The following is an 18,992-nucleotide window of genomic DNA, read 5'->3' as shown; positions in this document are numbered from 1 at the left end:
TACAACACATTTAATACATTATAAAATTAACATCTTTAGCTAGTACAAGTAGATATTATTATCTATACCAAAGTATATGGCTTTTGTGAGAAATCCTAGAACTGAAGTAAATATACAGTAAGTGCTGAATAACACACTGCTTGTTAGCATAGTTATGGCTAAGCTTTGTGGGGACTGATGTTTGAAATCTGTTTTTCTAGACCAGAAAATGGCAGAGCAGTGGTTGGGTAGGAGCTTAAGTAAGAGAATCATAATCACTTAGAATTTTCAGAAAATATATGCTCTTTTACAAATCCTGTTGGAGATCCACATGGAAAAGGATTATGTCAACAACAACCATATTCCTAGATTTTAACTCTAGTAATAAATCTTGATTTATTGATTAGGGACCCTTACTTCAAAAGTCAACTGTGTAGAAAGTGAGCATTCCTTGTTGAATGTTCTACTCATTTGTCAAGGCTACTCCAGGCCACCTATGCAATGAGTTGTAGTCTCAGAGGAAGGCTAAGAGAAAATAATGATCTGGAGCAACAAAAATCATATGTAATCAAAGATTTAAATTAGAAAAATTTATATAGTTTGATCTTCAAGCAATGGGCATATAAAAAAATAATTTAGAAATGAGCAAAGTGTACTCCTGATGTGAATATGTACTTACTGATTAGGAGTTCCAGGTGGAGATCGTGATGGAAGGCTCTGTGTTTCTAACCTGTCATCAGACACTGAATTTTTGCTTACTACTTCCCAATCCATTAATTTCCGTGCCAAGGGCTTACTTGGGGATCTACAGAAACAATTTAACATGTAAAAATTTTAATTTTATACACCAGATTATTGATCAAATCTTAGAATTTGTATTAATACATTACATTATAGATGAGTAAACAAAGACTTGACTTACAAGAAATTAGTGCATTTGGAGACTGTTTGCTAAATAATTTACTAAGAAAGTAAATCTGCTTCATATGAAGGAAGAAAAGATAAGCTAGAAAAAGTAGGAGAGACAACAGGAAAGAAGAGAAAAAGAGAAGAAACAAGAAAAAAACACAAGGGACTAGATGGCTACCAAAAGCTTTCTCAAGTTGTCAATATTATAGATATTGCCCATTCCTATTCCAGAATTTCTGTAATTCTACCTTATCTCAGGTGTATTAATTCCTAGCATATTATCTCCTGAATGTCCTTAAATTTAAACACTAATCCTCTCCTTCAGTGAGAACAGGGCAAAAATGATAATCGTATATACTACATTTTATTTCTAATATTTTCTTTTTTATTTGTAGTAGGTGAGTGGATATTTTTCATTTTTTTTCCTTTTTAAAAAACACATTTGGAAGGTTAACTATTCTGTTTCATGGTAAGGAGTAAAGAATATGTTATGTTACCTATTTATACATTGTCAACTATTATAGTGATAAAGATGAGAGAACTAAGTGATCTTTTCAGAGAAGATGCTAATCTCTACAGATATTAAACACCCTTACAATTTAAGGTAAGGTAACAACGAAAGTCTTTTTTACATGCAAAATCAGATAGTGGCCAAAAGTTATGGAAAATATGACAATGAGGAGGCTAATGTTATGAATTAAGCTGCTTATATAAAAACACATAATAAATCATCTTGTAAACTGATAATTTTATATTTGAGTAATAAATTCACTGAAGAATACAGAAAAAGACTGGACCAAAGAGCATAGTAACAATTACCAAGAGTACACAGTAAAATTTATGTACCTACTAGGAAGCATTAAAATAATGGATACCCTAAATTTTAGTGTTGACCTTCCAATTAAACAAATAACTTAAGCTTCTACATGTAAATATCTAAGCTAGTTGTACAATGTATAATATTAAGGTCCTGCCCTACCTCCCAAATTTCATAATATACAAGTATCTAAGTTTCAGTACAATGTTTTAGTCCATTAATTTTACTAAGCCACAAGTAACTTAAATTACTTATGAACCCAAACCATACAAATGCCTATCATTTCACATATTTATAGCCAAAGCCTTTTTAGTCTGGTCTAATGACATCTTAATTTAAGAACACTTAACATTTGCTAGGAGATATAAATATTATCAATTAAAAAAAAGGAAATGAAATGAAATGAAAAGGAAATGAAAAAGTTTCATTTTTCGTAAGTAAATTTAAATTTATGAAACCATGAACATTTACCATTATTATGAGTTTAAATTTTAGGATTTTCTAATTTGAAGACAACTCAGGATATCATTTAGTCCAACTCCCTCATACTACAGTGCAAATTCCTTTCAGTTACAATAAAATGAAAAAGTTTATTATCTCATGTATTAGATTTTTTAAAAAAGTAAAAAATTTGAAAGAAAACCTTAGCATTTGTGGCTCTTTTATTAATGTTAATTCTTAATGTTAATAAACTATTCATTCACATATATTAGACTACTAAAAGTAAGCTGTAAGAGTATTTACTAACTATAGTCAAGAGATCCACTACTTTAACTTTCTAAGAGGAAAAAAAGTCATATGAAGAAGGAAAAAATCCAGTTACACTCACCTAGAATGAAGCATCAGAACACTTTACTGTTGTTAATAAACTAAACATGGTTGTAAATGCTTTGCATTTAAAACTACATTTCAGGTATTTGATTTTATTAACAGTTTTAACCTCAGAGACCCACCCACTCAAGCTTGCTGTCTATGTTTCCTGTTGAGTGTGGAAATTTCAGAGAAAAATATACCACACTTCATCAGTATGTTTGCAATGTGGTAAATTTATTTTCTGACCATGGCGCATTATTTTTCTGTTGCATGGGAACATGTTTTTGCTTTCTTCTTAGATATATGACTTTTGAAAGAGTGTGAAAGCAATTCAAAGAGTCGATACATATATATAAAAAGTAACATTATTGCTGGGGAAAAAAGCCTTAGGAAAAAAGTGTAAGGAGAAACCTGTTGTACTTTTATTGCCAACTAAAATTCCACAAAGTGGATAAGAACTCTAGAATTCTCAACACTTTAACAGAATGAGTTAATTTAATAATTGCTAAAACCATTAGAGTATTATGATAGATATACATCAGGTCATCATAACAGGATTCTGGTATGTTATAAAAACTACCCCAGTAAAGCTTAATCTTTCAGAGTCAACAGGATCATTAAAACAGTACTATTAAAACCTTATTGAGGTGATAACTTACTATTTCAAGGAGGATTCAGACAATTCTGGCATGACAAAAGAAATAGAACAGCCATTTGGGACTTATAATACTGAATTTCAGCTTTATTATTAATTGACCAATGCATATCTGTTTTATGAAATCACCAATTAAACAATTTCACAGTTTAATAATGCATGTAAAGTGACAAACTAAGATGCTGGAATAACTCCAAATCTGATTCCCCAAATCTGATGTGATCAAAATTTTAAAACATTAGGATATCATACCTCGGTAGGATGAGTTATCAAATCATGTTGAGAATTTTATAAATATCAAACAAGAAAAAGAATAAAGTGTCAGAATTTTTTTATGGTTCAGTATTAAGAGGAAAAAATCAGAAAAATATTTACTCTGATTTTAACAAGTCTAAAAAGACTTTAATACAGATTAGAACAAATATATTTTAAATTAAAACAAAGAGGAGGGGAAGTAAACTCTTTCTCAAAAGCAATTCCAAGGAAAACAATTTTTTTTTCTTTTCTTTATCGTATCATCCCATTGTTTTAATTCATTTTTGCAATTTTTTAATTTTATTTCTATTTGGTTTCATTTTTTATTTATTATTCTTTTGGTTTCATTTCTATTTTTTTTGGAATCTTAAATGATTATTTTATTACTGTTATCCCAATATATCCCCCTTTGCCCTCCTCCACCCATCCCACCACCACCCCCGCTCCTATGGTCAATTCCCACTCTGTTGTCCATGTCCATGGGTCATTCATACGTGTTCTTTGTTTAGTCTCTTTTCCTTTCCATCCACCATTGTCCTCCTTCTCCATCGCTTCGGGTCACTTTCAGTCTGCTCCATGTTTCCATGTCTGTGCTTTATTTTGTTTATTAGGTTATTTTGTTAAATACATTCCGCTTATAAGTGAGATCATGTGGCTTTTTTTTTTTTCACTGACTGGCTTATTTCACTTAGCATAATATTCTCCACTTCCATCCATGTTGTCACAAAAGGTAGTAGTTCCTCCTTTCTTTTCTTTGTTACATGCAGATTGATTTTATTTATTTATTTTCTTAAATGTCAAGATCCATTATAAAGTATTGAAAAATTTAAATGTATTATAAAGTCTCATCAATTAAAACAACATGACACCAGCACAGAAATAATCCAGTAGATCAATGAAATATAATGAGCATTCTAGAAACAAACATGTATATCTGTCTAACAGTGTATTATATGATTAAATAGATATTTCAAATCAATGGGGAAAATAAGGCCTGTTCAACAAATACGATCACACATTACACAAGAAATACACAGGTGAGTTAAAAATCAATATGTAGAATCTAAAGAGTTTCAGCAGAAAATACAAACTAGTATTTTTCGTCCCCTGAAGTAAAATATTCAAACCCAGAAGCTATAAAGTAAAATATTGACTATGATTATATTAAAAATTTAAGACTATACAGTAATATACATATTAAAAAGCTAAAGGACAAGTAATAAAATAGGAAAGTATTTGCAACACATCTAATATAGGTTAATAGGGAAAAAATTCTACATACATTCACTCAAAAAATGGGTAAAGAATACCAAAAAGTCATTTAAAGCTTTTTTAAATATAATAGGAATGGGCAAGAAATACCCCAAAACAGGTGTAGTTTCAACAAATAATAAAGAAACAATTAAAAGAACACAACGTTGTCACAATCAGATTACTAAGTATTAAAAGTATTGGTAATATCAAGTATTGGTGACTGTGAAAGGAACTGGGTATTCATAAGCTCTTTTTCTTCATCTTCTTAAAGCAGTCCCTTTAGCATATGTTGCAATGCTGGTTTGGTGGAGGTGTACTCTTTCAGCCTTCTTTTGTCTGGAAAGGTCCTTATTTCGCCTTCCGTTTTAACTGAGAGCCTTGATGGGTAGAGCAATCTTGGTTGGAGGCCTTTGCTTTTCATGACTTGGAATATTTCTTGCCCTTCCCTTCTGGGTTGCATTGTTTCTGTTGAGAAGTCAGCTGCTAGCCATACTGGGGCTCCCTTACATGTTACGACCTCTTTCTCCCTTGCTGCCATTAGGATTCTCTGTTTGTCTTTGATATTTTCCATTTTAATGATGATGTGTCTTGTAATGGCCCTCCTTGGGTTCATCTTGAATGGGACTTCTGTGACATTTTCTCTCCTCCAGTTGGGGAAGTTCTCCATCATCAATTTTTCAAAGGTTCTCTATCCCTTGCTCCTCCTCTTCTCCTTCTGGTATCCCTTTTATACAGATATGAGTATGTTCCAGGTTGTCCTGAATTTCCCTCAACGCCTCTTCATTCTTTTTGAGCCTTTTTTCATTTGATTGCTCTTTCTGGGAGCTTTTTTCTACTTTATCCTCCAGCTCGCTTATTCAATCCTCTGCTCCATCAAGCTTGCTTTTGATTCCTTCTACTGGGTTCTTCAGTTCACAAATTGTATTTTCACTTCTTCTCGCCTCTTACTGATAGCTTCTCTGTCCTTTTTCATGCTGATACAGTTTACAGTAAATTCCTCATGGTTTCCCTGTAGATTTTTGTAATTATCTCTGAACACATTGAGCTTCCTTAGAACCGTTGTTTTGAACTCAGTATCTTATAATTTACTTGCCTATATTTCATTTACTTGCCTTTCTGGGGATTCCTCCTCTCCCTTTGACTGGAGGGTGTTTCTTTTTCTTCCCATTATTTGTGAGACTCTTCTTTTTTCCTTCTGCTTCTTAAATTGATCTGTCTTGATTTCCTGTCTTTGTGATATGATGTGAACCTCTGTGGTAGGAGACAGCTGTTTTTACTTTCTGGATCTGCCTCTGATGATGTCAGAGTTGACCCTGTCTGACCCTAAGCAGTGTGTTTGAGACTTCCAGGAATCTACTGTCTGTGGCTGTCTCCTTCAGCTGTTAATCTAGTCACCCTGCACTCAGCAGGTGGGCTTGGACACCACAAGGCGGAACAGAGTCCCTCCTAGGGGTGGAGTTATTGGGTCCTCTTACCCTGCTGCTGCTGCTCAGTGGAGTTGTCAGCCTGAGGCAGATGGCTTCTGTCATACAGGGGATTAATCAACAACAGGATCGCGCCAGCTACTCTCTCCATTGTCTTCCCAAAGCCTCCTCCATCTCCAGTCTCTCCTCAAGTGCCTCTAGTCCATTCTGCACCCCATTGAGCCAGGGCTCTACTATCTGTGGCTGCCAGGCAGATGGCTTCTGTCATACAGGGGATTAATCAACAACAGGATCGCGCCAGCTACTCTCTCCATTGTCTTCCCAAAGCCTCCTCTATCTCCAGTCTCTCCTGAAGTGCCTCTAGTCCATTCTGCACCCCATTGAGCCAGGGCTCTACTATCTGTGGCTGCCACTCTGTATTCAGTTGTTAGGCTTTAGTACCACCGGGACAGGGCCAAATCTCTCCTGGTGGCAGGGCTGTTGTGTCCTCTCACGCTGTTGCAGCTCAGGGAAGTGATCTGCCTGAGCAAGATGGCTGCTGCCACATGTGGGGTGAGTCAGCACTGGGATCCTGCTGGCTATTCTCTTAGTTCTCTCCCTAAAGCCTCCTTCCTCAGTCTCTACTCAGGCGTCTCTAGCCCACCCTGCCACCACTTTTGCCGGAGACCAGGGGAAATGGCTGCAAAAAATATTTATGTGTTGACCCTTTAAAAGGCTCTTTGCATCTCCAGCCGCCTGTCTCTGGCAGAGAACAACCCTGCAACTTTTCGCAGCTGGCTTATCTGGTACTTTTTGGCTTCTGGTGCTGTTGGCTGGAGATCCCTGCTTTTGGTGTAGACCCCAATATTCTCAGAGGTATCCAACTGGTTGTTTCAATATCCTCCTGGTGCTGCCGCCCTTGGGCGCCCTGCCTGCCTTCTCGAGTTTCTACCACACTCCTTACCAGTTAGATTGCACTAAAGCTTATTCTTTTGACTATCCGAGGTTATAAGGCTCCTCTCTCACTGTTGTTCAGTTTTTTGTTCCAAGTGATTTCTTCACAATGTAGTTGTAATTCCAGGTTGGTCCTGGGAGGAGGACCATACACTCCTCCATCATCTTGGTTTTCAGTTTACTTGATTTTAATTATGCAATTCATTTTAGCATTTGTTTTTTTAAAAATGTTAATTTAACTTCTTATTTTTAGATATGTGAGAGAATTATTTATTAAATATACATATTAGCGTTATATTAGTGGCTTGGTTATTTTAGGAGAAAAAGAAAGTACACAGAGATGCCTCCCTTAATAGACGTAGCTACTGAAATTATTCAGAATCCTACCTTCTACACTCTTAGATAAGCTTATTTCCAGTTAGAATGTACTAAGGACCTATAAAGGTAAAATGTACGGTGCAATGTTCATTTGAAATTGTTTTCCTTGGGGAGAATCAAGATGGCAAAGGAGTGGCAGTCACACTGACTATTCTTGCTCATAAAACTGTTTTCTAAAACATAAATTTAATGATGTCACTTTACTTGTTAAAAGTAAGTTGGTTATTAACAGTCTTAAAAATATGAAGATAACTGAATGGCACCCAAATAAAAAGCAACTTATTTATTAACAATATGATATAAAAATATACATACAGAGCCCTGTCCAGGTTGCTCAGTTGGCTGCAGCTGGATCACTGGTAAGGGCATGGACAGGAAGTAACAGATCCATGTTTCTCTCTCTCTCAAATCAATAAATATATTCTTGGATGAGGATTAAAAATATATATATATATATGGAAATGGCTGGATAATATATGTCATAATGTTTCTCAAAATTAAAAAATATTTTTAAAAAAGATTTTTTATTTATTTTCAGAGAGAGGGGAAGGAAAGGAGAAAGAGAGAGAGAGAGAGAAACAGCAATGTGTGGTTGCCTTTCACGTGCCCTCTACTGGGGACCTGGCCTGAAACCTAGGCATGTGCCCTGATTGGGAATTGTACTGGCAACCCTTTGGTTTGCAGGCCGGTGTTCAATCAACTGAGCCACCAGCCAAGGCTCAAAATGCTTTAAAACGGGTAATGAACCATCCAACAAAATGTTATATTAATAATATAATGCTTGATTCAGCCTAGTCAGAGCTAAAATGCTTGGCTTGGCACAAGGTTAATTTAGCTCATGCAAAAAAAAAAAAAAAAAAAGAAAAGAAAAAAAAAGAAGAAGAATAAAACAGGCAAACTATTTCATTATTCCGTCAACATAATTTGTTGTTTAATTAAGCGAACATCATGTGATAATTCTATAATCATATTTGGAAAAATAATTTTTAGTCATTTTAATAGTTCTTTAAAAAAACAGACACTGAAATAGAAGTCTTACCTTGCAAAGACCCTGTCTTTATTTGCCTTTTCTTTGCCATACTGAACTGACTGCACTTCAGTTCTCCCACTGAAATACATAAATATGCACAATAATAAAATATTAAAGAGAATTAGAAAATACAATAACACACCACATGATTATATTGCAATTTCATAAGAGACAAGATATTTCTAGCAGAGGATAGTAACACCGGAATATATTTCAGTTGTACCTAAACGGATAAAGCTTAATTACAGTTTTTCCATTAGTCAACAAAGATGTGTTCAACTGACACTTCATTTTCAGAACTTCTTTATTGGAGAGACAATGTGAGAGAGATAATTTTGCATGAGAAAATTCCTTCTCTGCTATGCCTTGGAAAAGCACGTCCTCTAGACTCATAGATAGGTTGTTGTCTCAGCTAATCTACGCCCTGCCCTTACTCTATATAGGTCTGCGGTTTAGCTAGCATCTCCACTATTACTTAATGAAGGACCTGAAATGTGGGCAACTTGAAGAACAGCTCTTTCCTTAGGCAAACTTTTCTTCTTTGCTTACTGGCAATGGGCATAGACATAAAGATTGATTACATCCTCAAATCCTTCCATGTGAAGACACAGGCAATTTGATTTTTGTATATAGGAAAGAACTAAGGACAGAAATATGTTTGGGAGTTGGGCACTATAGGGAATTTGTCTTGAAGCTGATTTGTCTAGCAGGCACAGTGTTTATGCATGGGAACTGATTCTCCTTTATGGTACACCAATGTTTTCAGACCAAACTTATTAATTAAAAACTTGGTTCTCAGAGAATTTGTTACCTGACACATTACATTATTTAACTGTGAATGAACATAAATGTTTAGTATATTGAATGCAAACATTTACATATATAGATATCTAGTACACATTAAAAGTAGTCATGCAGGATTCCAAAGCTAAATAAACAATTTTAAGATAATCTTTCATGGATAAGTATAGATAAATGTGAATAGAATGGTATTTCTGTTGAAGCTTTAATGGCACAATTATAAATGTTACTATGATCTTCAAATTTAGATAAGCTGAATTCTCTTAGGAAATTATATTTCCTCTAACAAGAATAAACTATACTAGCAATTACAAACAGCTATCAAATTAAGATTAACCACTGTTTTGTATTTCCACATTAGGACAATGATGTTATTTCCCCGGATATTTTGGAACAAAGATAGTAAGGGTGTAAGTATGAGGAGGTTGGTGGAAATAATAATAAATCCTCTCATTCTGAATTCCATGTCTTGGTCAAAATTATACTTCAACATTTTAAGTATTACAATAGCTCTAGTATTGTTGGGAATACCATTGTTTATTATGAGGGAAAGAACCCATTTACTTTCCTCACTTCATTTACATAATTACTCAATAATTTTGATGATTAAAAAGTGGTAACGTTTTTAAAGTTCTTCAGGACTACAAACATAAAACTTAAACTTCTACATCTATAAATATATGGTTAATATGTACACTAATTTAATGTTAACTGACTTTGTGAAAGCATGGATGCAACTGGAGAACATTATGCTAAGCGAAATAAGCCAGGAATGAAACACAAACACCATATGATCTCACCTATAAGTTTAACCTAATCTATAAAACAAACAAGCAAGAAAAATATAGCCCTCCCCCACAGGCAGTGTCACAACGCAGCGACCTGGGTTGCCCCACTCTGGAGAATACCTAAGGCTCTGCCTCTTATGATTTCCAAGGCAAGGCAAGGCAAAGATATATAGCCCAAATGAAAGAACAAATCAAAGCTCCAAAAATAGAACTAAGCAATGAACAGACAGCCAACCTATCTGATGCACAGTTCAAAACACTGGTAATCTGGATGCTGACTGAATTGGTTGAGTATGATCGCAAAATGGATGAAAAAACAAAGGCTATGCAAAGTGAACTAAAGAAAAATATACAGAGAACCAAGAGTGAAGGTGAGAAAATGGACGCAAACCAACGATTTGGAACAGAAGGAAGAAATAAACATTCGACCAGAACAGAATGAAGAAATAAGAATTCAAAAAAATTAGGAGAGGCTTAGGAGCATCTGGGACAACATTAAACCTTCCAACATCCAAATCATAGGGGTGCCAGAAGGAGAAGAGGAAGAGCAGGAAATTGAAAACTTATTTGAACAAATAATGAAGGCTAACTCCCCCAGTCTGGTGAAGGAATAGACTTCCAGGCGATCCAGAACACTCAGAGAGTCCCAAAAAAGTTGGGCCTAAGGAAGCACACACCAAGGCACATCACAATTAAGTTACCCAAGATTAAAGATAAGGGGAGAATCTTAAAAGCATCAAGAGTAAAGGAGTCAGTTACCTAACAAAAGAGTCCCCATAAGACTATCAGCTGATTTTTCAAAAGAAACCTTGCAGGCAAAAGGGGCTAGAAAGAAGTTTTCAAAGTCATGAAAAGCAAAGACGTACATCCAAGATTACTCTACCCAGCAAAGCTATCATTTAGAATGGAAGGGCAGACAAAATGCTTCCCAGATAAGGTGAACCTAAAGGAGTTCATCATCACCAAGCCCTTCTTATGTGAAATGTTAAAGGGACTTATCTAAGAAAAGGATGAAGGTCAAAAACTATGAGCAGTAAAACAGAGGGGAGGGGGAGAGGGAAGAATGGGGGAAAAGGTACAGGGAATAAGCAGCATATATAGCAGGTACAAAATAGACAGGGGGAAGTTAAGAATAGTATAGGAAATGGAGAAGTCAAAGAACTTATATGTATAACCTATGTACATGAACTAAGTGGGGGGAATGTTAGGGGGTGGGGAGGTATAGGGTTGAGGGGAATAAAGAGGAGGGAAAAAATGGGACAACTGTAATAGTATAATCAATAAAATATTAAAAATAATCTCTAAAAAAAAGAAAAATATAACCAGCAACATTGAAAGAGAAAACAAACCAACAGAAATGAGAGGGGAGGAGGAAGGGAGGTAATGGGTAAAAGTGGAGAAGGGTCAAGTCAAGGAACATGTATAAAGGACCCACGGACAAAGCCAAAGTGGGGAAGAATTGAGGGTGTGAGGTGGCGGTGCGTGAGGCAGGGGAAAGTGTGGTGGGAAAATGGAGACATGTACTTGAACAATTAAAAAAAAAAAAGAACATATATTTAAAAAATGATGTTAACTGAGCTGTCATAAGCATCAATCTAATCCTTCTGTGTCCTAAGTTTTGTAGGAAGCTAAAGCTATTTCGTAGGTTCCTTTGCAAGTTGGCTTTCAGTTAGGTTCCACTTTTTATCCGGTAGGAGATTAGAAAGTAGACCAAGTCAAAAGCAGAAGACTGACATACGATGGTAGTTACTGTAACAACAGTAGAGATAGAACGCAGGGATAAATGGCACCTGGTAGATGGCACCATCCCATATCAAAGCAGCACCTTTCCGGCAGCTCTGGAACAGACTGTGAAGTGGCTCAATGCAGCAGCTGGTGCAGGCCTGTGGGCTCTGGCCTATAGCACAAGCTTCTGATCCTTAGGTATTATCCTTTCTTCCTACATCTCCAAAACTATCCTTCTCCCTTTTGCTTTACCAGCCTAACACCTGTGTAATCAATTCCCTCAATTAAATTGCTTTTATTTGAAAACTGAAAAGGGCTATGTTTCTCTGATAAATAATTCTCCACTGAAGTGTATTCAAATGGGACACTATTATTTAAAAGGCTGGATTAACAAGTTGAATTTCATAAAGATAAAATTGAAATATGAGGTAACAATTCAAGGTTTACATTTAATATTTTCCATATTATTCTTTAGGGGTTCCAGATTATTACTTTTTTTTTCAATTACAGTTTACATTCAGTATTATTTTGTATTAGTTTCAGGTGTACATTATAGTGGTTAGACAATCATACACTTTACAAAATGCTCCCCCCTCGATATTTCAAGTATCTACCTGGCACTGTACAATACATAGTTATTAAAATATTATTGACTATATTCCCTATGCTATAATTCACATGTCTGTGACTATTTTGTGACTATCAGTTCATACTTCTTAATCCCTTCATCCTTTCTACCCAGTGTCCAACCCCTCTTCTATCTGGCCCCTATCAGTCTGTTCTCTGTATCTGTGTCTGTTGCTACTTTGTTAATTTATTTTGCTCTTTAGATTCTACATATAAGTGAAATCATATGGTATCTGCCTTTCTCTGTCTGACTTATTTCACTTAGCATAATATTCTCTAGGTCCATTCACAGTTGCAAATGATAAGACTCCATTCTTTTTTATGGCCGAGTAATATTCCAACACACACACACAGACACACACACACAATATCACTTTTTTATCCACTCATCTATTGATGGGCACTTGGGTTACTTCTATAGCTTTGCTTTTTTAAGTAATGCTGCAGTGAACATAAGGGTGCATACATTCTTTCAAGTTAGTATTTTGGGTTTCTTCAGATATATTCCCGGAAGTGAAATCACTGGGTAAGAAGGCAGTTCCATTTTTAAATTTTTTAAATAACTTCCATATTGTTTTCCATAGTGGCTGCACCAATCTGCATTTCCACCAACAGTGCATAAGGGTTTCCTTTTCTTCACATCCTGGTCAACATTTGCTTTTTAATTTATTTATTTACTTTTAAAAAATTCTCACCCAAGGATATGTTTATAGATTTTAGAGAGGAAGGGAGAGAAACATGGATGCGAGAGAGAATCATCAATCAGTTGCCTCTCATGCATGCCCCAACTGAGGATCAAATCCGCAACCTAGGTATGTGCCCTGACTGAGAAATGACCCTGCTTCCCTTTGGTGTACAGCATGACGCTCCAACCCAATGAGCCACTTGGCCAGGGCCTTTGTTGATTTATTGATGATAGCCATTTTGACAGGACTGAGGTGGTATCTTGTTGTGGTTTTTACTTTCTATTTGTCTGATAACTAGTGACTTTGAGCATCTTTTCATAGACTATTATCTATCCGTATGTCCTCTTTGGAGTAGTGTCTATTCAGGTTCTCTGCTCATTCTTTTTAATTTTTATTTTTTATTTTAGAGGGGAAGAGGGAAGAGAAAGAGAGGGAGAGAAACATTGACTGAAAGAGAAACACTGATTATCTGCCTTCCTTCTGAACCTGCAACCCAAGCATGTGCCCTGACTGGGAATCAAACCAGTGACCTTATGCTTTGCAGTATGATGCCCAATTGAGCTACACTGGCCAGGGCACCTCTGCCCATTTTTTAAGTTGGATTGTTTTTTTGGTGTTGAGTTGTATGAGTTCTTTATACATTGTGGATATTAATCCCTAGGGGTTTAGGATTATTAAAACGGAAAAAAGTACCATATCTAAGAGCACTAAATTCTGACAGTAAAATATTTATATTTAGAACAATGAAAGAATATCAACTGGTAAAAGAATACGGGATTTTAAGTAACCCCAACAATATAGGGAAGCATAACAAAAAGAGTAAACAAAAAACACCTAACAAGAGCCAGAGCCTTACCACTAAAAAATGATCTCCATTGCAGGCAGATAAAAATTATTCTGAAACTTTATATATATACACAAAAGACTACAGATATAAACAAATCTATTACAATGTAATTATGCTATGTGTGTCACTTTTAATAAAAATATTAAACTAATTTCCATTGAAATAAAAAGATGGCCATTCATAACAAGGAAAAAAGATTAGGAAAACCTTAAGGAATTAGCATATTAACTTAATGTTTCTTAATATGGATTCTCATACTTCCACTAGTCTCTTTCTTCCTCAGTTATACTATTACTTTTACTTTATCAAAGTTTATATAATATTTTAATTCTGAACTGTGGTCATATTTTTTTTAGTGGTCAAGAGTTCTGTATTTAAAGAGTTTAATCATCATTCTTAGTTTTTTACCAAGATTCTCCTTGAATTATTTTGATTTATCCCTTAAATAGCTCAATTTTACTATTTGTTTTTTTCAAGATGGATTCAGAGATATTACATTCTGTGAAGTTCTGTTTATTTGTTAATGTCTAATCTCATGTCTATGTGTAAACTAATAAACAAACTGAGCTTAAAAAAGAAAATAAAAAGACTTGATCTTTGACCTCTTCGCAATTTTCTTCTTGCCCACAGCAGCTGTTACTTTGCAGGGATAGGGGTCAATTCCAGCCACCAGAGCATGGCTGTAGGGGCAGTCTGAGGTGCCATTGTCAAGATTCTTCAGGATGGCCACTTTGCATCCATAGTAGCATCCTACCAGGACCAGCACCACCTTCCCACGTTTCATAAACTTGCCCATTTTGACAGTAGCCACTGGGGCCTAGGGCGGAAAGGCATTGTTTTCACCTTTTAGATGTGGTAGACAAAATGTGGTCCATTAGCTATATATAAGCCTGAAGAAAAGTTTTATTTGTCACTCAGTGTTTTAAAATATTTAATCCAAAGTGATAAATCTCTATCAAGACTTATCAGGGAGAAAAGAGTGAACATGTTATCAAGAATGACAGAAATTACATTCCTACAGATTCTAGAGATACTGAAAGGATAACAGGGGAATATAAACTTTATGCCAAAAAATTTACCAAATTAGATGAAATAGATAAATTCCTTGAAAAACAGGCTACCAAAGCTTGCTCAGGAAGAAAGAGAAATCCTGGACTGTTTTATAGCTAATAAAGATTCTGAATGTGGCCCCTGCCGGTGTGGCTCAGTTGGCTGGAATGATGTCCTGTAAACAGAAAGGTCATGGGTTTAATTCCTGGTCAGGGGACATGCTGAGTTTGCAGGTTTGGTCTGAGGTTGGGGTGCATACAAGAAGCAATCAATGTTTCTTGCCCCACCCCCAGCTTTCCCTCCTTTCCCCTCCTCTAAGATCAATAAGCACATCCTAAGGTAAGGATTTAAAAAAAAAAAAGTGTTGTTCAAAAGCTTTCTATAAATAAAACTTCTGCCCTAGAAGGATTAGTTGGTAAATTCTATCAAACATTTCAAAATAATACCATTACTACAGAAACTCCTTTAGAAGTTGAAAATGAGGGAATAATTCCTAACTCATTTAATGAGGTCAAAACCCTAACAATAAAACCTGACCATGACTCTATGAGAAAACTACCGAGCAGTTTCTTTCATGAACAAGAATATAAAAATTCTAAACAAAATTTTAGCAAATTGAATAAAATAATATACGAAGAGGGTAATAAATGATGGTGATGAAGTGGGGTTTACCTCTGGATTGTAGGGTTGTTGTAACATTTGAAACTCAATCAATGTTATTCATCATATAACCCCCCCCAAAATAACAACAAAAATAAATAGCATATGATCAACACAATAGTTCTAATAAAAGCATTTTACAAAAACCAATATTGAATTCTAATTGAAAAATTCTAGCAAGTGAGAAAAAGAAGAAACTTCTTCAACATACATGATATAGACATCTATGAAAAGCCTAAAACTAACATCATTCCTAAGAGTAAAATACTGAATGCCTTCGCCTAAGATAAGGAATAAGATAAGGATATCCACTATCACCACTTTTATTCAACACAGTATTGTAGGTTCTGACTCAGGCAATAAGGAAAGGAAAAAAAATAAAAGGATCAGAAGAGTAAGGAAGAATTAAAACTGTCTTTACCCTCTAGGCAGAAAATGTGTTGAAGATTACAAAAACACCTCCTAGAATAAGTGAAATAACCAAAGTTTCAGGAAACAGTACCAAGATCAAAATAAAAAATCAACTGTATTTCTATCTAATAATGATGAACAACCTGAAATTAAAATTTAAAAAGACCATTTATAATAGCACGAAACATGAAATAAGGACATATCTGGCAAAGATATGAAAGACCTGTACACTGAAAACTACAAACATTGCTGAGAACAGATGATTTAATAAATAAAAAGATACACCATGTTTCATAAGTTGAAAACCTCAATATTTTTAAGATATCAATTCTCCTGAAAATAATCTACAGTTTCAACAATCCCAATTAAAACCCCACAAGTCTTTTTTATAGTAATTAATCAGCTGAATTAGCTGATTAATTAAAATTCATATGGAAATGCAAAGAACCTAAACATTCAAAACAACTTTTAAAAAGAAAAAAATAAAAAACCAAAAAAGGAGAGAAAAAATAAAAAAATAAAAAATAAGTAGTTCAAAAGGCACACACATTAAAAAGGGAAAATAATAAATAAAAAGAAAACAGGAGCACTAACACTACTGAATTTTAGATTTATGATAAAGTTCAGCCCTGACACGTGGCTCAGTTGGTGGATATCATCCTGTAAAGTGAAGGTCACCAGTTCAATTCCTGAGTCAAGGCAAATGCCTGAGTTGTGGGTTCGGTCCTAGCCAGGGCTTGTTGATCCTTCAAATCGGTATTTCTTTCTTTCTCCCTCCTTTCCCCCTCTCTAAAATTAATTATAAAAAAAAAATCTTTAAAAAAAACTGAGGGGGGACCCCGAAAACAGAATTTATTTATAAAAAATTGTGTATTTCTTACATGTCTAAACTTCAGCCACCTTCAAGTACTCTCCATTTGATGCAATGCATCCACTGAAATGCTTTTTTCCACTGCTCAAAACAGTCTTGAACGTCAATTTTGATGCCTTTTAGTACTTCTGTCATTTTTTATTTCACCTCTTTCACATCGGCACAATGTTTCCTTTTGAGGACTTTTTTCATCAGGGGAAAGAGAAAAAAAATCACTCATGACAAGACTGGGTGAATAGGGAGGGTGGGGCATGTGGCTCATGCTGTTTTTGGTCAAAAACTGCCGAACACTCAACACAGTGTGGGCAGGTGGACTCGTAAATCATCCATCATGAAATGGGCAAATGCAAAAAATTCACTTAAGTTGAATGCACACTCTCACAATAACTCCAGCTGTTACACTGATGCAGATGGGCTCCTATAATACTCACCTAGCAGGGCAAGCCTGTACTACAAGGGGCCTGCCCTCCAGAAGATAATTTTGTATTTTGAGTGGTTCCCCCTCGTATGATAAGTCCAGAAATAAGTTCACACGAATCTCAGCAATTCATTTTCAACAAAGGTACAAAAGCAGTGCGGTAGTAAAAAAAGGGTAATCTTTTCAACAAATAGTGCTGGAACGACCGGATATCATATGCAAAAAACCAAAGCAAAACAAAACAACAAAAAATCCCCAAACGAAAACTAAACCGAAACCCAAACAAATATCAATCCATACTTCATACCACATACAAAAAATTATTTCCACATGAATCACAGACCTAAATTTTAAGAGCTAAGTCATGACTGGATAGCTCAGTTTGTTGGGAGCGTCATCCATACACCGAAAGGTTGCAGGTTTGACACTCAATAAGCGGACATACCTAGGTTTCAGGTTCAATCCCCAGTTGGGGTGCGTACAGGAGGCAACCAATTGATGTTTCTCTCACATCGATGTTTCTGTTTCTCTCTGTCTCTCTCCCTTCCTCTCTAAAATCAGTAAACATATCCTCGGTTGAGGATTAAAAAAAAATTCAAGTAGTTAAATGAATAATGAAAGAATGTATATTAACCCTGTAGAGGTCATGGTAAAAATTATAGCATACGTCATGTGTATCCAAGAGATACATTCGTAACTAATATGTGCCGAAATGAGAAAAACAAATTTAAAAACATGTGTTATAACCAAACTGATGACTTAAATGTTATGGTTTAACATGAGTCATGTACAAATGTACATCTAGTCATAACCCTGAACCTATGCACCCGATATATGTAATAATATTTAAGAAAAGAGTTTGAATCTCTCAGGTCAGCCATGACATCCACAGGTTAAGAGTTAAAACTATGCAACTCATAGAAGAAAATAGGGATAAATTTTTGTGATCTGGGATTAGGCAAAGACTTTTTTAGAAATGAAAAAGCCCCCAAAAACCAAATTCATAAAAGAACAAATTGGCAAATTGAACTTTATCAAAATTATGTGCTCTACAGAAGACATTAATAAAATGAAAAGATAACAACAGGTATTGGTGAGAATGTGCTGAGTGGAACTCTCATACACTACTGGTGGGGGGAGTTCTTTTCAAGATGGCAGCGTAGGTAAACAGTACATGCCTCCTCGCATAACCACATCAAAATTACAACTAAATACAGAACAACAATTATTCAGAACCGCTAGAAACCTAGCTGAAAAACAGTCCTGCAACTATGGAATTAAAGAAGAAAACACATCAAGACTGGCAGGAAGGGTGGAAACATGGAATGGGCTCGTCCTGCACCCATGTGTGGCAGATAAAAATCAGAAGGGATATCTCAGGAGTGAGGGGTCTCAGCATTCCCTGAAAGGGGCTGAGAGGGGGCACCTTTCAAGCCAGGGTTCCAGTGCCAGGAAGATAGGTCCCCATAACTTCTGGCTGTGAAATTCAGTGACGATTAAGGCTGTGGAAGACAAATTGCTAGAGTCCCAGGCAGTTCCACTTAAAGGACCTACAAACAGACTTACTCTGACTCACTAACTCTGAGCTCCAGCACAGGAGCAGCAAATTAAAAGGCACCAGAGGCATATGGGGAGGAACTGAAGGGTGAGAGCTGGCAGGG

At 35.6% G+C, this 18,992-nt stretch overlaps 1 protein-coding gene across 2 annotated transcripts in view; it reads right to left on the bottom strand.

Moving 5' to 3' along the window:
• The window catches only part of PTPN4 (protein tyrosine phosphatase non-receptor type 4), a 258,211-nt gene that overhangs the window by 60,712 nt on the left and 178,507 nt on the right, over positions 1–18,992 (bottom strand). For both annotated transcript variants that reach the window (XM_054575007.1, XM_054575008.1), the window contains 2 exons: positions 8,457–8,525; positions 659–784 (listed from right to left, as the gene is read on the bottom strand). In XM_054575007.1, coding sequence (XP_054430982.1) covers positions 659–784; positions 8,457–8,525 — 195 coding nt within the window. The remainder of the gene's footprint in view (positions 1–658; positions 785–8,456; positions 8,526–18,992) is intronic.

The sequence above is a fragment of the Pteronotus mesoamericanus genome, unplaced genomic scaffold (assembly GCF_021234165.1).
Source record: "Pteronotus mesoamericanus isolate MK-2021 breed Mesoamerican mustached bat unplaced genomic scaffold, CSHL_Meso_final contig_27, whole genome shotgun sequence".
Classification (NCBI taxonomy): domain Eukaryota; kingdom Metazoa; phylum Chordata; class Mammalia; order Chiroptera; family Mormoopidae; genus Pteronotus; species Pteronotus mesoamericanus.
This window is presented reverse-complemented; position numbering and strand designations above follow the sequence as displayed.